Source organism: Erigeron canadensis, chromosome 2 (assembly GCF_010389155.1).
Source record: "Erigeron canadensis isolate Cc75 chromosome 2, C_canadensis_v1, whole genome shotgun sequence".
NCBI lineage: Eukaryota > Viridiplantae > Streptophyta > Magnoliopsida > Asterales > Asteraceae > Erigeron > Erigeron canadensis.
The window spans coordinates 26,024,878-26,049,731 of record NC_057762.1 but is presented as its reverse complement, the minus strand read 5'-3'; the positions used below and the strand labels follow the sequence as shown (position 1 = coordinate 26,049,731).

General features: G+C 33.6%; 3 protein-coding genes and 2 non-coding genes across 8 annotated transcripts; 3 read left to right on the top strand and 2 right to left on the bottom strand.

Annotated features, from left to right (window-relative positions):
- Positions 1-141: 141 nt before the first annotated feature.
- LOC122587748 (methylthioribose kinase-like) lies at positions 142-3,117 on the bottom strand. Of its 2 annotated transcripts, none has more exons than XM_043759911.1 (6): positions 2,837-3,117; positions 1,719-2,028; positions 1,415-1,589; positions 1,123-1,324; positions 793-1,007; positions 142-533 (listed from the first exon to the last, which is right to left on the bottom strand). In XM_043759911.1, exons 1-6 carry the CDS (start codon positions 3,035-3,037, stop codon positions 374-376), a joined length of 1,263 nt encoding a protein of 420 aa, XP_043615846.1. In that variant the 5' UTR covers positions 3,038-3,117; the 3' UTR covers positions 142-373. The 2 variants fall into 2 exon arrangements, with proteins under 2 accessions (XP_043615846.1, XP_043615847.1); XM_043759912.1 differs by having other exon boundaries at positions 1,719-2,186; positions 2,837-2,898.
- Positions 3,118-7,388: 4,271 nt separating this feature from the next.
- LOC122587747 (coronatine-insensitive protein 1-like) lies at positions 7,389-12,514 on the top strand. The gene is made up of 3 exons (XM_043759909.1): positions 7,389-8,025; positions 10,566-11,037; positions 11,481-12,514. The coding sequence occupies exons 1-3, from the start codon at positions 7,556-7,558 to the stop codon at positions 12,282-12,284; spliced, it is 1,746 nt and encodes a 581-aa protein (XP_043615844.1). The 5' UTR covers positions 7,389-7,555; the 3' UTR covers positions 12,285-12,514.
- Positions 12,515-17,240: 4,726 nt separating this feature from the next.
- On the bottom strand, positions 17,241-18,765 carry LOC122587749 (transcription factor DIVARICATA-like). Of its 3 annotated transcripts, none has more exons than XM_043759913.1 (4): positions 18,547-18,765; positions 18,313-18,373; positions 17,792-18,228; positions 17,241-17,694 (listed from the first exon to the last, which is right to left on the bottom strand). In XM_043759913.1, exons 3-4 carry the CDS (start codon positions 18,181-18,183, stop codon positions 17,346-17,348), a joined length of 741 nt encoding a protein of 246 aa, XP_043615848.1. In that variant the 5' UTR covers positions 18,184-18,228; positions 18,313-18,373; positions 18,547-18,765; the 3' UTR covers positions 17,241-17,345. The 3 variants fall into 3 exon arrangements, with proteins under 3 accessions (XP_043615848.1, XP_043615849.1, XP_043615850.1); XM_043759914.1 differs by having other exon boundaries at positions 17,792-18,220; XM_043759915.1 differs by having other exon boundaries at positions 17,792-18,154; positions 18,547-18,764.
- A 597-nt stretch (positions 18,766-19,362) lies between these two features.
- On the top strand, positions 19,363-19,435 carry TRNAR-CCU. The gene has a single exon. It is a non-coding gene; the product is annotated as a tRNA-Arg (tRNA).
- A 5,000-nt stretch (positions 19,436-24,435) lies between these two features.
- Positions 24,436-24,521, top strand: TRNAM-CAU. The gene is given in 2 exon segments: positions 24,436-24,473; positions 24,486-24,521. It is a non-coding gene; the product is annotated as a tRNA-Met (tRNA).
- Positions 24,522-24,854: the final 333 nt, after the last annotated feature.

Sequence of the window (24,854 nt, the reverse complement as noted above, 5' to 3'; positions counted from 1 at the left end):
GTTGTTTACATCTCAACACGGTATTTGAGACCCCAAACCCGTGAAAGACGGCATTAGAAGTTATTTTTTTTTTCTGTAACTTTTATTATCACTTATCAGCAATTAAATAAAAACTTATGTGTTGTTCACAGCTTATCATGCAACTGAAATTGGTTAGAAAAAATAATCGCACCTTATACATATCTTATCGCTTATCAGCGATGAAATAAAGACGTTTAATAACTAAACTTTAACACTTTGACTACAATGCCAGTACAAGGCTCCTATTTGGTAACTATGTAGTACAGAATTAAGCAAACAAGCCAAGAATACAGGTGTAGTATGTTGTTCTATGAGCCATAATATTTGCAAAACAATCACATCGCATATGTAGTTACTGAGCCGCAGAGACAACATCAGTAATTTTGTTGAAAGTTCTTCGTTTCTTCATAAGTGTTTTGGCAAAGTCAAGAGCCCGCCGTTCACAATCTGCTCGTTTTACAAGATCAATGATTGACTCATAATCCTCAACATGAGAAAACCCAACAATCCGCCTGTTGGTTAAAATCAGAATAAAATATTAATCCTTTGATCCTTTATTGGTGGTAATGTAATCAAAATATCATGAGAATAGACTAACTACTTTTGATGATGAGGTTCATAAAGGCATATTTAATTTATTTAAAATAAACCAATACTAAATGACCTATGTAAGTATACTTCAAATACTAGCATGCATTTGGAGAAGATACATTCTAAATGACCTATGCATTTTTCATAATCCATGAGATTAATAGAGCCAATCCAAATTACCATATCATATTGGCAGCAGCAAATCCGAGGGAATCGTGAAACGAATCATACATGTATTTCTGTTTTACAAGCTCCCGGAGCTCAAGATCATTATAAACTTCATGAAGGTATGCCTCACCAGGACCCTCCTTGTGTATATCCCAAAGATTGGTAAACTTTTTGTTAAAGAAATTCCATGTGTCGACTATCGTATCTATTATCCATGCTTTATATGTCTGCATACACAGCAAACCCAATATCTCATTTAAAAACAGAATACTCTGGCATCTATAAATGTATACATAATTGAATAATTTTAAATGTAACAAATATATATCAAGCAAGACATACTTTTCGGTCATTCCTTTCATCAGCATGTCCATCTTGAGAGAAATATGCCAAAAACAAGTTTCCAAGAAAAGCACCAACATCAAACCCCATTGGCCCATAGAAAGCAAATTCTGGATCAATGACTTGAGTCGATTCACAAGTAACCATGACTGCACTAGTATGGAGATCGCCATGAATTAATGCTTGTGCATTCTCGCAGAACCTGCACATAAGACATTGATTTGCATAAAGAATGGCTGTTGTAGCTAGTTCATCACTATAAGGTAAGAACTATAGGTGATCGAGCCTCTACTTAGACTTTAGCTCAGCAACTTCCAGCTTTAGTATTTTGTCATTTTGAACTGCCTCAACATCACTATCAAGATAAGGTGTAGTCCAACGATTAAGTTGAGAGATTTTGTAAGGGTCTGAAAACACAAGTTGCTCGGTCAGCCTGCACATCTCCACATTTGCACAAAATTCAGCCACTGCACAGAACAACATTGAGGTAAACCCATGAGTTATATGCATTAACATAGACAAAAGAAACAAGCGAATGTACAGCTTACACGACGTTTAACAGAAACAAGCTAGCGAAGGATGGAATACATATTAACCTGCACTTTTATGTTCTGTGGTTGTAAGATAAAGAAGAGAGGTGTAAAACATAGTGTTAGCCATAAACTCTGCCATATGTTCAGCTAACAAGGGATACTCAACCCCAACGATCAACCCTTTCCTTAGGATTATATGTGGAGGCTCTATGTATCGCATACCAATCACCGACAATTCTCTGTCAAAGTGATAAACCTCCGGAACGTGTTTGGGTGACAAACCATGCTGACGTTTAAGAGCTGTGGCTTCAAAATAAGATCTTTCCGTAGTCACTGGCCATGATTCACCTACGCAACGAACATATGGCCTAGCCTTACCACATGTGAAAAGCATCAACCATCAAATTAGCTCGACACCTTTAAAAAAATTCAGCACCGAACTATATAATTAGTATAATTACAAAAAGTACCTCGTCCATTAATTTAATCCTTGGAAACATGGGATATATTTGCTCGCTTTTGTAATTAATCCTAAAATAATGGGATATAAGTTAAATACTTACCTTTAGTCCAAAATCTAATATATGTGTCCAATTTTAGTGATGACAAATTATAAACAGTTTTTTTTGCCATATGTAATACTAGATGGATGTCCGCGCGTTGCGTCGGGCTAAACTGTGATAGTTTTTGAGATTTATGGCGGTGGTAATGGACTGCGATGATTGACGACGGTGGGTGGTGATCGTGAGATATGTGTGTTTGTGTCTGTGTTCAGTGTGGGCAAAGGAAAAGAAAGAAGAAAACGAGGAACGTATAGGGTTTTGTTTGTGTACAGGGGTATTTTAGGTAGAAAAAAATGCTGAATTAATAACTCATAGTTTGTATTATAAGGGGTATAGGTATGTATAGAAGAAGAGTTTTTAAGACTTATAGGTTATGAAGCAACATACTTGTATTTGGTAAGAATTTTTCATCACCTGTCTAACTTATTTAGACGATTTTAGGGAGCTTAATATGTGATCAAATTTTAAATATAAAAATTATTGTATTGTATGTATCGGATGATACTTTTGATGACTAGCATGTGTCACGTGACAACTTTCTAAAATGAAAAAACATTTTCGATCACTACACACAAAAACCTAAATAAATAATGGAAAAAGAAAAGAAGAAGAAGAAACCTGTTTAATGACAATAGAACCAGTTGATGGGGAGATAATGATGTAAACAAAATTAATATTTCCATCACAAACTTGTTTGATAATCAAGTTGTTGTTGTCATCATTTCCTAGTTTTGAAGATAAAGATGGTGTTCTTTTTATATATTCTACTAATGATTTCTCGTCGAGTATCTGGAATTCTTTCAACGTTCTCATCGTCATGTTTTTCGATCAAGTTTGGTTATGGTGGCTCAAGAGAGATTATCGTGAGGGGTGATGAGTTTAAGATTCCGTTGTTTGTTTGTAGGGATTCAGAGTTTGAACAAATGCGCGAATTGTTTGAATTTATAAAGTGTGACGAATATTTATCAACAAAACTGGCATTATCTTCTGATTCTAAAGCATTTTTGGGACCAGTCTCATTATTATTCTAAATCATACTTGTGAATGGAATTTCTTCTAAAAGACTTTGATTATTTCAAAGATAAGTAATATAAGTCAGAGATAAGTAATTGTAAGAAATTTTGATTATTTCAAATATATCTAAGTTGAATAAAATGTTAACTTTTTTTTAATTAAATATATAATAATTATAAAGATTAAAAATTAATATGTTATGGTCAAAATAGAAAATAAAAATAAATGATAGATACAAACAATGAGAATGATTTATATGCTTCTAAAAGCAATACTATTATTTTAAGTGTTTTAAAAAAGTACATAAGAAATTATATTTGTATGTTTAAAATAGCTGAAAGATCAAAAATATAAATTTATTTTATAATCATTGAAACGGATAAATTTGAGCTTAATTGATGAGTTAATAGATGTTTTAGTGTGTGTGGTTGTAAGGAGAAAGATGGTGGAGAGGAGAGAATATTGTTAAGTGTTTTATTTTTTTATTAAAGAATTAATTACAGATGCAATTAAAAGGGGTTTATATATGTCAATTATAAGTTTCATTTAGACCCCTTGCATTTTAATACAAAATGTAACTCAATTTATAACTAACAAGGGTACCCGTGTAATGCGCTGGTAGTGATTGCGATGTGATGACATTGACGGATGGTCATGACAGCAGCGATTATCGATGGTGGAGGTGACGTCAAGCGGTGTACGTAATGGATATAAAGATATTTGATTTAAAGAGTTAATATCTTTTAGAAGATAATGAAATGATTATGTATGTTAATTTATTAAGGGTAAAATGATAATTTCGATGTCCCAAAAATCATAGTTTTTCAACAAAAATTTTATATTGTAAGTTAGTAGCATATATAAATCTTATTACATGATAAATTATATAACATTAACATCGTTACCATGAAGGTAGGCAGGTGGCTTGTGGTTAGAGTTTCTTCTTCTTTTTTTTTTCAATGAAAATGAACTTTTATTCACACTCGTACAACAAACTAGTTGGCACAATAAGAAAACAATATTTACCTAAATTTAAACTCTATCCAATCTTCCCTACTAATATTATAATTATTCGTCCTATAATTGTACCAGAAAAACCCTAATGACTTAATCTCTTGATTAATACCATCCGGCTTAACACTAGTATTAGAAAACCTTCTTTCATTTCTTGACTTCCATAAACACCAACATCCCATAATGATGACTCCTTTAAAAGCATTCCTTTTGGCCTTCCTGAGTCCCATATGCTTATGTATCACTAAGAGATCTTTGACGGAGAATGCAAAAATAGGCCGAACCTTACACCAATTATACTAATGTGTTGCCAAACAATGGCAGCAACGCCGCATCCAGTAACAAGTGTACCGCAAACAAATTTGTCACATTGCACACAAGTAAGGTTGCTTACCCAACAAATGCAAACTAGGAGAGCATCGGTTAGAGTTTCTAATACCTTCACAATAGATTTCGAGGTTGAAACTTGAAACCTATTTGAATAGATATCTTAAGAATGCTTAACGATAATTAAGATATTTTTGGATTATACCACACACACTAACTTTAAAAAATATCATTAAATAATCTAATGATAAGGAATTTTATTTCCCCACAAAAATTCTCAAATTCAAATCATGCACTAGACAAATTGTTTGAAATCAATCATAGAAAAAAACTTTAATTAAATTGTTATTTAAATAAAAAAAAATTCATTATTCTCAAAATAATTCATACAAAAGATACCAAGACTCCTATCTCTATTTTTTTTTACCTTTGAAATATAATATTTAAATTATTATTTTATTACATAGCATATAAGTGTTTATTTTATAACAAAAAGATGCATTTGAAAAATATAAATAAAATATAGATTCTTACGAAAAAACACCTCATCAGTTTATTTTCCTAATTGATCAATTTAATAATCATTTTAAATATAAAATTAAGTCAAATAGATAAATAAGAATAATAATAATAATAAATTCAATTACTATAATAGAATGACTAGTAATAAATTTTTATTTATAAAGGAAGGAGATAAGTTATCCTAGTTATGTTAGAGTAATTTGACCCTTAGACTATCCGGAGCAAGGCGTCATTTTTCACTTTTTTGGTCTCGGAAAGCCCGGAACATTGCCCCGAGAAGAGTTCTACGTAAAAAAAAAAGAGGAAGGCGTGTAAAAATGGACGCTTCCATTTGAAAAGGAAAAAGAGCCACGTGCTAGGGGAGACCACAATAAAGTGGGGCTTCAATTTTTAAAACAAATTTTTATATAATAAACCAACATAAAAAGAAAAAAAAAAAGAGGACTTCTGTTTTTAAAGTCTTGCTCTAAGAAAATAAGGGGGAAAACCCCATAATGACTAATATGTCACATGACATAAGATGCCCCCATAAAGGGCTTTAAGAGGAAGCCTTGCTCCTCTAGTCTTAGTAGAAAAGCAAGGGTCAAGATTCAAAAATGATTTTTGAATCTTATTCTTTGATTTTCATTCAAAAGTCAATCTTATTCAACTTGATTCAAGTTGGGAAAATAACTTTATGAAATCCCCTTCCATTTAAAAATAACATAAAAAACTTAGGGCGTAGAGTGGGGGGAAATCACTGCCAGTATGCCTCAACCCGGCCGGCTTCACCACTGCCAATACACCAGGCTGGGATGGGAGGGTTGGCGAGCGGGTCTTTAGCCTGGTGGTGAACCTGGCGAAAATGGACCGTTGAGCATTTAATACTTTCTTCTTTTTTTTTTTTCCTTCTTGTTCTATGTATCTCTTGCTTTCTTTTTTTTCCCCTTCTTGATCTATATATCTGTATTATCGATGGCTATATATATAAATATATGTATATGCATTATGTAAATCTGTGTGTTGCGGAGTGTTTGGGATGTGGAAGACGAAGACCAAATCAAAGTGTCAAATTTCAGTTACTCAATATTCGTTTTAACCCCAGAGATCTACACTATTTATTTCTTGGTCAAAGAGTATAATTAAATGTTCGCTAATACCCCTGAAGTTTTATATTATTTATATATTGGGTTATAAAGTGTTAGTTGAAATTGTTCTAATTTAGTTTAAAAGTATCTACTCGTATAATTTACAAATTTACTATTATTAATCATTTTTGTTTTTATCGTTAATATTAATAATAAAAAGAGAAAAATAAATAAATTTGCAAGGCTTAAAAATTTATGAAATGCCAGTAAAAAAAGTTGAGAGGATTAATTAGAAGGATTAAAAGAATAAAATAAGTTGAATGAATATTATTGGTTAGAAGTTGAGAGAGTTAGGGGGGAGGGAGTCGAAAGGGGGATGACAGCGAGATGAAGGCGAGTTGGCTAGGGCTTCGCGAGATCCGGGCGCCACCTGAGCGAGTTCGCCGTGAGCTGGAGGTCGCGAGCTTGGAGCTCGCAGGAGGTTGAAGAAGGGCAGCGTCATCAGGGACTAAAGGTGCCACAATTGGAAAGTTAAAGTGACCGTTGGAGGGGGGGGGGGGGCTAAAGGTGGAAGAAAGAAAGAGCCAGGGACCAAGGGTGTCAAGTAGCTAAAAGTTTTTTTTTTTTTATTTTCTTATATATATTACCCATTTAAACTTCCAAAAACACAACACACACTCCATATAAATTCTTAAAATGACATTTTATTTGTTAAAAGAGCACATTACAACATAATTAAAACTAATTTAAAAGTAAATAACATTACAACATATTTAACACTCATTTTTTTTTATCGTAAACTGCTTCGGCATTTATGATCAAATGATTCAAGTTGACGACCGCATCAGCAAGTTCTTCCATAGCACTTTTAATCTTTTAAAATGCTTCGAAATTTACGTGTGTGTTATTTACTTTTAAATGTAATTTGTTTTAGGTGTAATGTAATGTATTTTGTTATTAATAAAAGAAATAAATTAAAAAAGGGTTAGTTATGTAAAGTTTATAATGTTGAGGATAAATTATTAAAATGTGAATAAAAGGTTGAGAGTTTCGGTTGCCACTAAAAAAAGGTTAAAAAAAGATTAAAGAATTAAAATGAGGTGGAGTAATTTGATTGAATAGTTAAAGGTATAAAAAGAGTGGGGACTTTGGCTCCCTCCTCCTTATAAAATTAAACCATCCCACTCATGGTCCCTTAGAGAAGCATCACCTCAATCTTGTAACAAAACTTTACCCAATTACCTTTCCATTTGTATTCTCCCAAAAATACCAAACCCTTCACAATTTTATCTCTTCACTCCTTCACTCAATTTCACATCCATTCCTGTATCTATATATCTATATCTATATATTATATCTAACTGTATATTCTCTCAAACTAAACTTGAAAATCATGAACACCCACGAAACACACATCATGTCAGACACAATATTCGAATGTATAATCCCATATATCCAAAACACCCACGACAGACAATCACTTTCTTTAGTATGCAAACGTTTTTACGAGCTTGAATCACAAACACGCAAACACATAATGGTTGCCCTGTGTTATACAGCTACACCAAAACAGCTTTTCAAAAGGTTTCCTTATTTAGAAAGTATTAAACTCAAAGGAAAGCCACGTGCTGCCATGTATAACTTGATCCCAGAAGACTGGGGTGGGTTTGTTACTCCTTGGGTTGTTGAGATTGCTACGTCTTTTTCGTGTTTAAAGGCGGTTCATTTTCGACGAATGATTGTTAAAGATGGTGATCTTGAGATTCTTGCGGGTTCTCGTGGTCATGTTCTGCAAGTTGTTAAGCTTGATAAGTGTTCCGGGTTTTCGACTGATGGGTTGTTGTATATTTGTCGAGCTTGCAGGTATTGGTTTAATTGTGTTCGATTTTCGGTATTTTGGTACTGTCTGATTTATGAATCTTATGATGCTTTTATGTTTATATAACCCAATAGGCTCTAATTTAGTAAATTCATTTGTCCAAAATTGATGTTATGAAATATTAATAATCTCATAATATAAGTTGATCAAAACACCCCTAAATTGAGATTATGACATATTACTGTATCGACTTTCTTAATTACTTAGTGTTCGGTTTTATGCATTGATAATTTGTTGATTTATGTGTTATATATAGTCGAACTGATTAAAAATTTTCAAGTGTTCTGTTTTAAGTAGACTTACTGTAAAAGTTGTGTTCTGCTCTGGCAATTGAACTGGCAAATTTGTTACATTTCAGTTATCGAACACATTTTACTGGCCGCGACATAAACTCTTAAAGTTGAAAGAAAACATTAATTTGCATAATCAGAACATTTGCAGAGGTGACATTGTGTAGTTTTATAAAACCAAATTATTGAGTTAAAATATCTTTATATCACATTCTCATAATATGGTAATATTAGCACATGGTTTTCTATTTTTAAGTTTGAAGCTTCAATGATGATGGTAGTTGAACTTTTCATTAAGTTATTATCATTTTCGCTAATAAGCGGTGAATTTAACCTCAAGAATTGATTTTTGACTTATTGGCATGTAGTGCTTTATAACTTAGAGCTGTCAATTAGGTGAGTAGTGATTACTGGCATATAATGTCCTGAAAAACAAGTATCCTGGTGATCTTTAATGCTCCATGTCATTTGGGACAACCTTTGATGTTCAATGTGCAGGTTATATCTGTGTATGCCATAAAATGTTACATGGTGTGACTAGATATGAAAATGTGACTGTGGGTCCCGTTTAATCGATACCATAGAATCAGAAACTTGTAGCATTATCACTTGTATGGGGTATCATATTCATCTTGTTTTATATCAGAAAGTATAGTTGCATTATAAAAGCAATCATTTGGTACTATCTGATTTACGAGTTTGTTATTCTAAGTGGGTTTTTGGCACTTTGGTGTATGGCTTTATTGGAATTTCAAAACGCTAATAGGTTCATTCTTGCTGACTTATAAGTTTACCAGGTTGAGCTTATTGCTTATCTAAGTCTAAAGCTCGTAAGCCAGAAGCCCGGATTTAACTGAGTTTATTAACTTCTTGAAATTTTATTCATCCGATAAGCTCACAAAATAAGCTAATCTAGACACCCCTAAACTAAGACTATGGCATATGATAGTAACATACTTCTATACGTGTTCAGTTTTACGCAATGGTTAATACACTAACTCATTGGAAATTTTCAAGCGTTCTGTTATATGTTAACAAACATATAAAATTTGTGCTCTGCTCTGGCAATTGCACTTGTGAACGTGTTACATACTAGTTAACAAGATACCTTTGAACTTTTAAAGGGCACAAGACATTTTACCGGCTAAGTGACTCAATCTGTACAAAAATGGTTTAAGTTACATAAATCAGAGTACTTGTAAAAGTACATGGTTTGTATGGTACTGTAAAAACCAAATTACTGAGAAGATGTTGATCAACTGGTTCCTCTGTTTATGGTGTTGTAAAACTATTGATTTTCTTTCACCTTTTGATATAAAATGCACATAGTATGGAGATATTGGTACCTGGTTTTCTATCTTTAGCTTTAAAATTTCTGCTTAATGATCATAATTGTGGAACTTTTCAAGAATTTATTATCTTTTTCTTTAATTAGCAGGATACTTTGTATCAGAACTTCAGAAGTCAAAGTTTTGACTTATTGACATGTAGTACTTTATGATTTTGAGCTGTCAATTAGGTGAAGTTGTCTATTAGGTGAGTTGTGATTATTAGCCTTTTGATAGATTGTTTGGAAACAACTGTCCCTGTGATCAATCCTACTTGATGTCATATAGAACAAACTTTAGTTTATGCCATAATATGTTACTAGCATAATGCCTGCAATGCTACAGGAGTAAATATTTTCTAATAGTGGCACTATATGACTTTTTATGCCGGTTATTGCAAATGGTTTAGCAGTCAAAAAGATAACGTAATCTATTACATTACTCTTTTTGGAAAGATCAAAAATTTAATCAGAAACTTATTTGATGTGTATTTTAAATTATGAAAAAGTTGTATCTTTGTAAGAAATGTTTGAGATTTCATAATTAAATTTGGAAAGTGTAAGTTATAATATTCTAAATGTGTTAATTACATAGATGGATAGTCTGACTAAATAAGATAGTTTACTGGTATTAATTTAAGATAGGAGTTGTAAGGGTATATTAGGTATTTCATATTTAAAGGTAATTTAATGTCAGGGAGTATAAATATGGTGTGACTTGATTGATATGAAATGTGATTGTGGGTCTGATTTTATTCGATACCATAGAATCAGAAACTTATAGCATTATCACTTATATGGAGTCCTTGTTTAATATTTAAAAGTATAGTTGCATCCTTGGATTCACACTGTTTATTCTAGATTAGTAGTTTCGGTGATGTAAAGTTTGGACTTCATAATGTGGCAGGAACCTCAAAACCTTTTTCTTAGAAGAGAGCCAAGTAATAGAAAAGGATGGACAGTGGTTACACGAGCTAGCTTTAAACAACACCGTTCTTGAAACGTTAAACTTTTACATGACAGATCTTTGCCAAGTTAACTTTAAAGACCTTGAACTTATAGCCAGAAAATGTAAGAATTTGGTCTCGGTTAAAATTGGTGAATGTGAAATCTTGGATCTTGTTGGTTTCTTTAAAGCTGCTGTTTCACTTGAAGAATTTGGTGGCGGTTGCTTTAATGATCAAACTGAACAATATTCTGCAGTGTCATATCCTCCAAAATTATGTCGATTAGGACTAAATTACATGAGTACAAATCAGATGCCCATTGTATTTCCCTTTGCTTCAAGGCTTAAAAAGTTGGATCTCCTCTATGCACTTCTTGACACAGAGGATCATTGTAACTTGCTACCTAAGTGTCCCAATCTTGAAGTTCTTGAGGTAGAGTCTCGTTATCTTCTTCCTTTTCAGGTTTATTGCATATAATCCGAAAGTTCTTGGAGTCTTGAGAAATTTAAGAAAAATATCTGAAGTTTGGTTACATTTTTATTGGTGAATTAAGGACACCCATGCATTACAAAAATTTATAGATAACAATTCCCACAACGTAATGCATAACACCACATGCGTCCTGCAGCATACCTTCTTTTTCATGCAAGACTTTTAGGAAAGAGCAGTCTTATAGATGAAATATGAAAATTTACACTGTAGATTTAAATGTATACAGATTAACTCTTGTTATGCCATAACTTTTAGGGAAGAGTAGCCCTGCATAAGAAATATGAACGAAAATTTATACTCTCGTTTAAAATGTACAGAAAATAACTCTTGGTGTATCATATTCTTAAATAAAAGCATAAATAATGTGTCGTGCTTATGAACAGACAAGGGATGTAATTGGAGACAGGGGATTGGAAGTTCTTGCTCTTTTCTGCAAGAAAATGAGGCGCCTTAGAATCGAGCGAGGAGCTGATGAACAAGAAATGGAAGATGAAGAAGGCATAGTTTCTGAAAGAGGCCTCACTGCCTTATCACAGGGCTGTATCGAATTAGAATACATTGCTGTGTATGTATCAGATATCACTAATGCAGCTTTAGAAACCATGGGCATGCACCTAAAAAACCTCTGTGATTTCCGCATGGTCTTGCTAGAGAGACAAGAAGTAATTACAGATTTACCCCTTGACAATGGAGTCCGAGCTCTGTTAAGTGGCTGCCAAAAGCTTAAAAGATTTGCTCTCTATCTTCGACCAGGAGGGTTGACCGATGTGGGTTTGACTTATATTGGTCAAAATAGTCAAAATATAAGATGGATGCTGTTAGGTTATCTTGGAGAGTCTGATGCAGGGCTTTTAGACTTCTCCCAAGGGTGTCCTAGTTTGCAAAAGCTAGAAGTTAGGGGATGCTTTTTTAGTGAACAAGCATTGGCTATTGCGGTTTTACATTTAAGGTCTCTAAGGTACCTTTGGGTACAGGGGTATAAGGGGTCTTCCAGTGGGTGTGATCTTTTAACAATGGCACGCCCGTTTTGGAATATTGAAATAATTTCTTCTAGAAGGGTTCTAATTGGAGAAGAGGAGATTGACCATCCTGCTCATGTACTTGCTTATTACTCTCTTGCTGGTCCAAGAACAGATTTCCCACCTTCCGTTATCTCATTGGATTATGTTCCTGTTCTTGAGGAATAGATGTGTATGCATTTCGGATCACGAAATATACTCTTCTTCAGAAGAATGGTTAAAGTAAGTTCTATCTGTTTCTGGTTCGTGTTTCTTGTTTAGTAGATGTTCAGAGTAATGTTCCCCTCTCTTTTTTTTTTTGGTTTCCCATATTAAGTTATTGGTTTGTTGTATATCCTAAACAATTAGCATGTGATAAGTTTGTTGTAATATTGAATTATTGATAAGCTTTTGTGGTACTAATGAGGCATTTTCACCAAAACGTCATAAAAGATTGGTTTGTTTCATAGTTCTGATGCATAAAGATTGTCTCCGCCAAACTATCTAGCACATCAGTTAATTTCTATGTTGATGTAATCTCAATAATAACTGTTTGGAAGGGTGACACGAGTGGGATCGGAAAATTGATGTTTCCTTAGCCTAAATCCTTACATGCAATCCAATTATTTGGATATAATTTCTAACCTGTATAATAGCATCTTCTGCTTAAACATTTTTTGTAATTCAACCCTACGGTTTTGGTAATGTGGTTTTCAGATTCTTAGTCAAGTTGTTGTACATTAAAGAGTAGACCTATGTTATGACTACTATGCTTGAGTGCAATTTTTTATGGGAGTTGGAGGTCATCTTAGCTTTACGGACCAATATGTTGGACCCGTTTTTGTTTTTTTGACGAGGCATTAGGCATACAAGTTGAAACTGGCAGAGTTGCCCTTCACCACACAAGCAGGTTCTGCAAGGATTCCCGTGTTTTTACTTCTTATACATTGTAAACTGGAAAGGGTTGTAAGTGATTATTATGCATCTGTTTTAAGGCATTTTCAGATCATTAGCTTTTCATACTCTTCAAAACACAGCGTAAGGTATTTTAATTATGCTGTTTAGATCTCTAATTTGAAAATGAAGTTTGAGAAGTTGTAAACTCGGCGGATAGCACTTTATTTGGTTTTAGCTAGTTGATCTCATTTGAACCATTGAGCTATCAATCCTCTGTGTCATTTAAAAAATAAACATATGCAACATATCAGCACACAAAAGAGCACAAATTGCTTTCAAGGTCATGTGATTATTCAATCCTGATACTGGGATTACTGTTGGTGAATAATATAGATTCCAACTAATAAATGTTATTTTTGTCGGAAAAAGCAGATTAGTCTCAACGTCAAAGGCAGGCGTGGCTAAGCTATGGTCAATCCATCATTCTACACAGTTTTAGGATTGATCAAATCCGTCAGATTAGTCAACTTATGGCTCTTTTGTTAATGCTATAGAAGTTCCTCTTATATTCAATCAAATCAAATTGGTTCCGGGTCTTTTTCCCGCCTTGATCAATCTTCCAGATAATGATTGTTGGTTGATCAACAAACATAGCTTTTAATGCAAATAACATTATCTCTAGTGCTATTAATGATTCTTCTGTTGATTAAATCTTCCTTTTGTAACGTTGTTTACATATGAGGCGTGTGACCTGCTGATGGCTTAACTAATACTTGTCAAGAGATTATGATAGGAACTGTGCATATGTGATAAACTTGATCTTATTCTAGATTTTTAGGTAGTTGTAGTTTGAAGAGGATAAGAAGTTGATAAATAAATAGTCATGTATGCACTAAAATCACATGTCTCTTTATAAGAGTACTCATATCAGTTTGTGGAACCTGAGATATCATGTAAGGAAGTAGTCACTGTCCTAAAATCATTTGTTATAACCGAAAAGTGACATTTTCTCTAGGATGAACAAATTAAATTTGTATTCTTTATAGATAGTGGACATCCCTCTATCATATTTGTATACAAGTTTCACATCAAAAATTTCTCCTGCAAAAGATTATAAAATCATATTGCATGATGATCATAGCTAAACGGGTAAACATATGAGGTTCTTCCTATTCAGGTTACCCCGTAAGTGGGAGTACGTCTTTTGACTCAGATGTACATGACCTAATATGGGTATCCGTGTGATCATTCTGAACGTACCATATTCCTGGTCAACCCAACATGTTACTTGGAGAGGTTCGAACCTGAGAATTCTTGTATAGAAATCGGGTCAACGGACCACTGGGCCACCTTGAAATGGTTTCACTGCAAGATGATCATAGCTAGCTAAAAGACCCTTATGTATATCTTACAATAACAAACATCTGAAGTAAAGTGGAGATGAAGGAAATGAAAAAGGTGGTGTATGTTATGAGAATCTAACAAGTGTGGGGCATGTCCACTAAGAAAGTTTGATCAAAAATAGAATAAAAGTGGTGGAGGAAGTGCTTTCTCATGCAACTTGCAGAAAGGTTTCTCCAATTGAAAGTTTGTTTTATGAAGTGAGGGCCTTTGTCATTCTCCAAATAAAAGTTGAATTAAAAACAATTTAGTAGTACATATGAAAAATACTCTTTTTCTTTCTTATATTGCATATATGTGTGGTCATTGTATGATATGAATAAAGTGGACATTTATGTGTATGGGCACTTAGACTTGGATTTTTCTATTAGTGATCCTTGTATTGTAGTATCAACCACTATATTAGTATAGTAGCCATTAGAGCACCAACAGCAACTTTCTTAATGGGGCGCAAATTCTTTTGTTTAATTTTTTGAAGCATGATTTAATTTTCTTAACCTAATTAAAAATGTGTACAGACTTTTATTGCATGATATACACAACATTACAACTTAAATTAAAGAAAGGCAGTACGTAACTAAGACTTTTTCTTGCAGATTTGATCATTTTATTGCTGAGCCCATATGTTATATATCTTCCTAATTGAGAATTTGAGGTATTTTTGAGCATGATTAAATTCTAAAACTAATTCTAATTTCTAACATACTTCAATGATATCTGTCAAGTATGAATAGAATCAACAGGCAATGCCCAAAGCTAACTATTTATTCCACAATCCATTCAGTTAAAGTCAACAGTCGCCGATTTAGCTAAATCAAGCGTCGGTAATGCAATCCAAAATGGAAAGTACAGTTTCTTATGATTAATGGGAGATGATCCACTCACTTTGCACAAAGCAATTGAAAGTTGTGACTTTTTTTTTTTTTTTGAACAGCGAAGGTTGGGACTCTTGTACGAAAGAGATAACAATGTATATGATCTTGCATATTGTAATTTGCACAATTTTGTTACATCACTAAAAATAATGAATGGTATAACAAGCACTCGGATAAATCTCTTATACTCTGATAATATATAGTCTTATATGCAGATAAACAATAGCTTATCCATGCTACGAATCTAAACTTGATCCGTGTTGTTTAGTTAATTTAGTTTAATAGTCTATATATGTGATCATTGCGGGTTAAGTAACAATATGACAACGACATCTTGTTTTGTTCATTGTGTTAATAAGCTAATGGACGACACCGGTTTACATGAAAAGTTTTAAGTTTATCTACATGTGTGGTCCTTATAGATTAATATATGGAGAAAGATTCACTATGTAACAACATAGCAGTTCAATGAAGAGATTGTTAGAATTTGGACCGACATAAACTTTTAAAAGCATTGGGCAAGCAGCCATATATGTACTGCCATTAACAATTACCCATCATGCCAATCTAAGTTTTTATGGATCAGTGTCTTCTGATATGAAATGTGTACATGGTCCTAGAGTATATTGACTATATGTATAACTGTCAATTAATGACGTCTAGATTGTGTTACACGTAACAGTTTAATTGGGCGTCGCTGGTATAATCATGCTTTCTTCACTTTCTAATACAATCAGGTTTTCTTAATCTAAAAGAATCTCAAGAAATCCCCTTTTTTCATCTTGATAAATTTGTTACAATTTTATATCAATCTACGTTCAAATGTTGTTGCAGACAAGTGATCGGTTCATTGCTGGGTCTTCATGTTCTGGTAGCCCAATGTTAAATTATGAGTTGTGATCTGCTGAAGTACACCTTAAAACAGAGTAATTTGAACTAAAACAAGTACAGAAAATTGGTCAATGTTTAAATTCCTTTCATATTTCCAAACACTTCTAGAGAAATCTTCAAACTTTTTGTTGGCAACAGAATTGAGGTTGGTAAAGTACTTTTATTAAAAGCTAATCCATGATTAGTACATGTATTAATTACCTTAAGGTCAAGGACATGTCAAAATCTTGAATTGACCAAAATAAAAAAGGTTCATGCATTATAAGTATAAACATCATTAAAGTTAATTCCTCTAAAGCCATTAACATGATTGCGCTTTCAAAACCAAGTGCTTATATGCGAATATATGCCTTAGATTCCAATCTATGTTAGTTTTCGTTTCATGGTCAAAAGATGATTGTTCACATTCGTAATCTCGAATCATTAATCACTTGCTCCTTTGTTCCTTTCCGATTATTTAAGGTGTTTACAGGAATATTTTCACAGAATAACTGAAAGATAGGATCGTAGGAAGGAATAACATTGACAAAATTATCAAAAGGGAATTCAAGTAATGGATGAATTAACATATATATAATTATATATCAGATGAAAAATCTATATATACCAAATTTTATTCCCAAGCATAATAACTAAATATGCTTGTGGAATGCAGACTCAGCTATAGCTTCTATTCTAAAGCTAAACAGTCAACAATATGCTTGTATTCCTATGCATTGTGGTGAAAAGGATGCCAATAGAAAACTAAAGCTAGAATTTAGATATTCTGAAAATCTTGGTACAAGTGAATGTCGAGTCATCCGCTGACATGGCGATCTAGCGAATATATAAAGTCATGACTCACCTTGCTAATTCTTTACTAACAGAAGTGACCAACTTTGATTAAAGTAAGGCATGTTAATTGACAAAGGTCTCATATTAGCAATCTAGCTAAGTGTGAACATGATAAAGATCATGAATAATGGTCTAAAGATTGTCTTTCTTGATGTGGGGTTTGGAATTGAAATCTGATGGAGCTGTAGTTAATCAGTTCTAGAAACTTGTATCTCGTTATCATAAGCGTAGTAATCACTAAAAAAGAAACAGAAAAACAAACTATATATTTTGGAATAATACAAACAAACTACAAGTACATGTATATAAACATGATTTTCAAAGACAAAGACAAACTTTTTTTGCTTCCTAGTTAACCTTCAACTTGGTACCTAGCAGGTTGGAATTGGAGGCCGGAATTGTAAACTCGGATATTGATGCCATCACTGGTGTTGTTCCAGTGAAGTAAGTTCTTTGGTAACCCAATGGATTTGTTAATTGACAGAGGAGATTTCTCGGGAGACTTGGAATTCTGTCGGTTATTGACCATAGTGATATCATGGATGCTAGGTCTCCTCTTCTCTTTCACATCTGAATGTTGTCTTGCATAATACTTTTGAGCATGACTTGCTACTTGAGTCGGCGTTTTTGTCACCACAAAGTTACGAGAAATACTTCTCCAATCTCCTTTCCCATGAACTTGAAGACCCATCAAAAATTGCCTAAAAAGTAATTAAACTTATAACTAATATCAAATCTTTATTTTTGCTAATTAAACAAAAAAGATCAAGATGTGGAAATCAGCTAGAAGAATGTTACCTATGCTCCTCTTCGGTCCAAGGCACACCCTTGCGCCTTTCACTATCAAAAGTTCTAAACTTTGAAGGCCTTTTTCTGAAGATACTGAAGTTTTGATCTTCGACAAGTTCTAGGTTGAAAGAGGAAGTCATATAGCCTGGATCAGGAACCAGACCAGCCTCAATTTCACTGATATCAGCTTTCAGTTTCTCATATTGTCTCTTGACATCAATCTCTGATTTCCCAGGGACCAAAGCAGCTACATTTGACCACCGGTCTGGTGTTTCCGTATCAAATATAGCTAGAGCACTTTCAAACCATGTGTTTTGTTCGTCGGTCCATTCTGTGTTCTTGTTTTGTTGATTCATCTTGCTTAAACTCAAACTATCCGACGTTAAAGATAATGTCTCCATTAGCTAGTTTAAACGACTAATCTAGAATTTGGCAAACCTGATCATCTAATGGCCAGGAATCAGAATATCCTTCTCAATTAACACTTATAATATATATAGTAGGAAGTTCATAAAAGGAGATCGACTTGCCTGATCAAGAATCAAAAAGATCTTGAATAATATGGAATAGTGATCACAAACTTCTTATATCCTGCGAACCGACAACAATTTAAACGCATAATTAGTAAGTACATAATCAACTACCAAGATGGAAAAATAAGTTTAAAGATGAAAATTAGTTCTAATAAAAGATTGGTTCAATGAAAAAAGGCACAAAAAGTTGATAGCTTCTTTCCTTCTAATCTTCTATATTTCCAATCTCACCGTTTTTGTGGATCAACTTATGCGTTTAGACTCGAGAATTTGAAGAACCTAGCCGGGATTTAGTTAATTCTGATCGTGGATGAATCCAAAAGATAGAAGAATTAGAAAGAGAAAGGAAGACATTCAAAGTGCTGAAAGAAGATGGCCACTTGTCATTGGGAGTGTGGTTTTTTGCTGTTTATATACAAAGTGTAAGTGTATATATGCAATATATGCTCTCTATAATGTGTGTATATGTAAATTCAGTGTGTGTGTTACCTCATGGCTGCTATTGCTAGGACATATTACTTTAAGTCTTTAAGTACTCAACACAACTTTTATGATATCAATAAAAAGTTTTCAAGATTTGCCAAGACAATGCTTTCTCTCTTTACTTTAAATTTCTTAAAAATTATTAGTTATTCTATATCCATCAACCGTACAAAGTTATCATATATCTTTACAATGGTGTTGGCATGTCGTCTTTTTTTGTAACTGTGTCTTCTTGTATGCGATTCATATCAACTTTACACGTCTCGTTAGTTAAAGACGTTGCTCTTTATCTTTTGCACCAAATAAATGAAGGGCTCGCGTTCGGCTGATCCCTAATTAACATCACTTTAGTTTAAAGATTGAGATCATATTGAAAAAATGAATCTTGATACTATCTAAAAAGAGATTTATAGAAACAGTAGCACAAAGTAAATTTCACTTTCTAACACTGTTAGTCTAATTCATCATGACCTAGTAAAGACCAACAACAAAAAAATGCAACTTTATGTCAATATAATTATTAAGTCGTATATCAAATTATACTACAAAGTAAAAACCAAACAAGCGCCTGTAGCTCAGTGGATAGAGCGTCTGTTTCCTAAGCAGAAAGTCGTAGGTTCGACCCCTACCTGGCGCGTTAAGTTTTCCTTTATCTGGGCTTTTGTTCTTAGTATTTGGGCCTTCATTCTTGGGCCTTTAAACTGCCTTACTCTCTTGAGGCCCAAAAGTGTTTTAATATAGCATACTATATTTTTAATCTAGTCTTTTTAATGCATTACTAATAATCATACTGGAATTGGGTAATCAAAATATGAAATGTAAGCATTATTAGATAAAAAACGGAACTCAACTTAGCTTATGTTGCGACTATCTTTAAAGGGTGTGCTTTAACCTTAGATGACCACACAGGTATGCTAAAATGTCAATAACATTGAGCACCATTTTACTGATGTAACAATCGTGATTCTTGACTTTTTGACCATATGTACAATTTAACTAATTATCGAGTTGGTTGATATAGTTCAAGTGTAATTTGGAGTTCATTTAAGTGCAATATGTTCATATAAATCAATTTATCGTTTAATTTGAAACTTATGTGCTAGTCGATATCATTGTTAGTGCTAATCGAATTTACATTTTGAGATGACATTTAGATTAATTGGCTTTACGGTGCTAGACGACATTTAATCTAGTTAGAAACATGAAATGGATCCTCCATGGGTCAAACCCATCACCCAACTAACTTACCCAACCCTATCTTCCTTATTTTCCACCCATCCATTCATTCTTCACCCTATCTTTTTCTTTCTTTCTTCTTGCAAGAACAAAACACACATACACACTAATGTCTCTCTCTCTCTCTCTCTCTCTCTCTCTCTTTAAGATTCTTACACCATATTATGGTTTCAAGTTAGAATTGTGTTAGAATCATCATCCTTATCATCATCTTCATTACATATCAAAGTTTTGGGTTGTCAAAAGTGCAAGAACATCTTCTTTTGAGTAATTTTCGGGTTTGGCAATTTGTGGAAGTTTTGGTAAGTGAATTCTAACTCAAATTCATCATTTTATACTTTTAATCATGTTTCTTTCTCCAATCTAAGTATTGTTTGTCAAATTTAGGTTCAAAATGGATTTCGGTCAAAATTAGGGTTTGGATGGATTTTGGTGTAATTTGAGTCAAGATTGATGTTATGAATCAAGATTATGATGTGGGTTATGTTCAATGATGTTAAAATATGGTGATTTATGCATAAAAATGTGTTTTGGAGCTTCCTTAGTCGATCTTGGAGTCAAAAATTTGCTAGTAGGAGCACGGCCGCTCAGACAGACGCTCAGTGCTTGTGGCTGCAGTTTTCCCATAATATAGATGCTCACACGGCCGACCGTGCGAGCGGCCGCAGTCTTTCTGTTCCTTCCCCAACTTTTTCGTTCGGTTATCGGTCGACTTTTAATGATCCAAAACTTGTTTATTGGTCTTATATTAACATACTAAGGTTAACAAAATTGGTTAAACACATTTCTAAACACTTTGATTTTCAAGTGGAATTTTGGTGCTAAGTCATTGAACCGTGTCTAACCAAAACTCTTCATTTGTCATTTAAATGTTCTCGAATGACTTATAAAACATCTTTAGGGGAAATTGTGGTATAGTATAACTAGTATTGACCATGTCTTGTATTGTGACATATATTGTTAGGTTGTGGACTTTTGACGACCATTGGGCATTCGTAGCTTGATATTAACTTGCTATTGCCGATCAAGGTGAGTTCCGTAACTCCCTACTCGTTTGAGATTCGGGCTGAAAAGTGTACAACCTTGGTGTGTTAACTTGTTGTTTGTGCAATTATGTGTTGCCTTGATTGATGACATAGTTCAATTGAGCATACCTTTGATTTCCTTGATGATGACATGACTTGATTGTGCATATGTTGAGTGTCTTGAGTGATGACATTGTTTGATTGATGGAATTGTTAACGTGTAAATACGTGGTTGTTATATGATTATTGTATGTACGTGTTTGGTTGACTTTTAGGTTAGTCGTGTATATATGGAAAGACGATAATACCTTCGAAATGGTCGTTGGAGATGTGGTGGGAAGGCTGCGGGTGACCCTATATATAAGCATCAAAGGCCTTTCAAAAGTAGTGTCGTACGAAGTATATACACATGGTGTTTGTTTCTTGGTGAACATTGATGGTCATGTATAATTGAGTACAATGAAGTACATTATGTACAATTGAGTACAATGAAGTACATTATGTACAATTGAGTACAATGAAGTACATTACGTGCAATTGAGTACAATAAGGTACATTACGTGCAATTGAATGAAATTGAGGGACATTGATAGTCATGTTTGGCATTATAGAACTTGTTAGATACTTATCGATATCATTATTACTTGTTCTTGTTTACTAGGCGTATTCTAAATACCTTGCGTAGTTCATTATGTGAATACATATGTGAGGGTCATTGATGGACATTGATTGATTATGGATTGTTCGAGTATGATTGATTTATCTATGATTAGGATAGTTGTACATACGTGGAAGACGATGATACATTTAATGAGTTGCAGATGTGGTGGGAAGGCTGCGGGTGACCCTGTATACAAACATCTAAGATTCCTTAAATGTAAAGTCGTATGAAATGTATGTGCATTGTGCATGGTTGAGTTGATGGACATGATGGATTTGATGACATTAAATGGGTACTTACGTACTTGATGACATTAAACGGGTACTTACGTACTTGATGACATTAAAAGGGTACTTATGTAATTGATGACATTAAACGGGTACTTGTGTACTTGATGACAATATCAATGACAATAGAGGGACAATGTGTGCATGTGCAATAAACGGGTGCTATACGTACTTGATGACAATTGGATGACATGAGAACAATCAAGGGACATTGATGAACATGTTTGACAATTTAGAACTTGATGGATATTTGTTGATGTCGACATTCTGTGTTCTTGTGCATTATGTATGTTCTAGCTATGGTATAATTGTGCAATGGATACATGTGGGTCCAGGTTGCGCTACGAGCCAACCTATATTGAGTACTTGTGCCTTTTTAAGGTCATGTAAGTGTGTTCCTTGCTCATTAGCTTTGTTCATATTGTGAATGGCTTTGGCATTAGATCCTCGTCATTCGCCCCTACGAACTCACCAACCTAGTGTTGACCTTGTTTAGTACACTTTTCAGGTAACCTTGTGAATCCACGACGTGATGGTTGATGGATGCTTGCGCTAGAGTTTGGGCTTAGTCTTACATGGATCAAGGATTCATTTGCCCCTATTTGCATTATGCTTTATGTACTTGTTTGTTGATGATGGATTCACCGAATCCCTTTATTTTCATATAGTTCATGTCCTACGATAATCCCATGCATACGCTATATTTTTTCGGTAGTATTTCGAGCCTAGCTCGGGGTGTTACAACTGATACGAGATAAAGTATCCGCACATTGTGGCGGTGAGATGGTGGAGGTGATAGGTCATAGGAGATGATAAGTCATAGAGTGTGATAGCCAATTAAATGCCTTAACCGTACGGGATCCGCCCTCGAATATAAAAATTCGTCGAAAGTATATCGAATGACATCTCTAATGAAAGAGCATGAAATTTTAAGAACACCCAAACAATTTTTATAATTTATCGATATACGGTTTTTGAGATAAAAGATTTTGAATGAATAAAATGATTTATGGGGGAGTGAGAAAAATGAGTGGTTGAGATTTAAGAGTATTATAGGTATATTAGGTATAGATGATTAATTAGTGAAAAAAGAAGAAGGATAGTTTTGTCAGTTCAAATCATCTTTTTTTATAAAAAAAAGGGGGGGGGGGATCCTCTTTTCTATACTCTATATTATAAAGCAAACTACTCTCTCCTCTTTTCAACTCTCTATCTTTAAAATACCCTTAATTTTCAACACATTCCTAACTTACACACTAAATCTATCCAATATATCCCTCAAATATTCTATCCAAACTATCTATCTCTTTTATTCATTAATTTAAATATTTCAACCTAATATCTCTATAATACTTTTAATAAAATTATTTATAAAAGATACATCTCTTAACCATAAAATAACTACACTATCATTTACATCAATTACTTTTAGAGTAGCATCATTACCACCACTGTCACCATCACCACCCGTTGCCATCAACACCGCCACATTGCGTGGGTACCCATCTCGTATAATATAGATAACACAAATATTGAAGTCTCTTTGAGGAGATAGTAGTATATCAACTTTACACTAATATTGAAGTCTCTTTGAGGAGATAGTAGTATATCAACTTTACACTAATATTGAAGTCTCTTTGAGGAGATGGTAGTATATCAACTTTACACAATGAAGAGTACAAGATTTGGTACAAAAAGCCGATGGATTTGAACTCCTTTAAAATGTAATCACACTAGAAGTTGGGCCATGGAAATTCGAATAGCTTAGATCATAATTATTAAAAGATATTTCGAATATTATTTTGCCAATGAAACCGGGGAACTTTTTTTAAACATGAATATTGATGGAAATGTGAACTCAGTTAAAGGCCCAAGTGAGATGCATTTATGCTTATAAAGGTCCAACATTCCAAAGTTATATAGGTCACAACCTAAGACTAGTGAATAAAAACCAACCTAAAACAACAGCTTGTCTAGTAGAAATTAGCAACTAAGTACTCTACTAAGAGTTGCTCATCAAATGAGTAGATCGATATGCAACCGCAAGTACTCTACTAGTGTACGTGAACACTAACGATGTGTTACACTCCAATTTCAGGGCGAGTTACCTCTATTGAAAACTCTTTGTAATAACATTAAAAAAAAACATATGATTCATATAACTTCTTGGTTGCTAACATTTTTTATATGTAATAAAAGTATACATCTTAGATCAAAGTTAAAATGAGAAGATTTGTATGTTAACTACAATTAGTTTGACATGAGTAAAACATTCCACACATTAGACCTGAAAGATCTCACTACAATCATCAACCTAACGATATCCAATCCCATCATTAGCGGGGTATGTAATGTAAATATCGTTGATATAATCAACCCATCAACTAAATTGGTTACGTATTAATAGAAGGAAGAACTAACCACCCAAGGGGTGGTGGCGCAGTTGGCTAGCGCGTAGGTCTCATAGCATTCTGAGTTATCCTGAGGTCGAGAGTTCGAGCCTCTCTCACCCCATTCAATTTTTCTTTATTTATGTTTTCATGACCCTCACAAGTCACAACTTAATTTATGGTGTCACAACTCACAATTTCTCTGATTTCCAACTTTTCATTATACATAGAATGATAATGATAAATTTGTATGTGACGTGAAACGCAACACAAATAAAAACGCAAATTTTACAAATCATTGTAATGTGTTAAATATAAATTTGTTGTAAATGAAAATAGCGTGGAACAAACAAACCCCAAAGATGAAAGAACGTTTTCTGTCAAAAAATTTCTTGTAATTTGGATATCAAAACTTGGCAGGATCGATCAAGTTAATGCCAGACTTATTTCACCTTTT

Excerpts from the sequence above, each read along its gene's own strand:
- LOC122587747 (XM_043759909.1), top strand. The coding sequence starts at position 7,556 with ATGAACACCCACGAAACACACATCATGTCAGACACAATATTCGAATGT. Across the intron at positions 8,026-10,565 it reads TATATTTGTCGAGCTTGCAG|GAACCTCAAAACCTTTTTCT; the intron begins GTATTGGTTTAA and ends ATAATGTGGCAG. Across the intron at positions 11,038-11,480 it reads CCAATCTTGAAGTTCTTGAG|ACAAGGGATGTAATTGGAGA; the intron begins GTAGAGTCTCGT and ends GCTTATGAACAG.
- LOC122587748 (XM_043759911.1), bottom strand. The coding sequence starts at position 3,037 with ATGACGATGAGAACGTTGAAAGAATTCCAGATACTCGACGAGAAATCA. Across the intron at positions 1,590-1,718 it reads CACAGAACATAAAAGTGCAG|TGGCTGAATTTTGTGCAAAT; the intron begins GTTAATATGTAT and ends TGTTCTGTGCAG. Across the intron at positions 534-792 it reads GCTGCTGCCAATATGATATG|GCGGATTGTTGGGTTTTCTC; the intron begins GTAATTTGGATT and ends TTTAACCAACAG.
- LOC122587749 (XM_043759913.1), bottom strand. The coding sequence starts at position 18,183 with ATGGAGACATTATCTTTAACGTCGGATAGTTTGAGTTTAAGCAAGATG. Across the intron at positions 17,695-17,791 it reads TGGACCGAAGAGGAGCATAG|GCAATTTTTGATGGGTCTTC; the intron begins GTAACATTCTTC and ends ATTACTTTTTAG.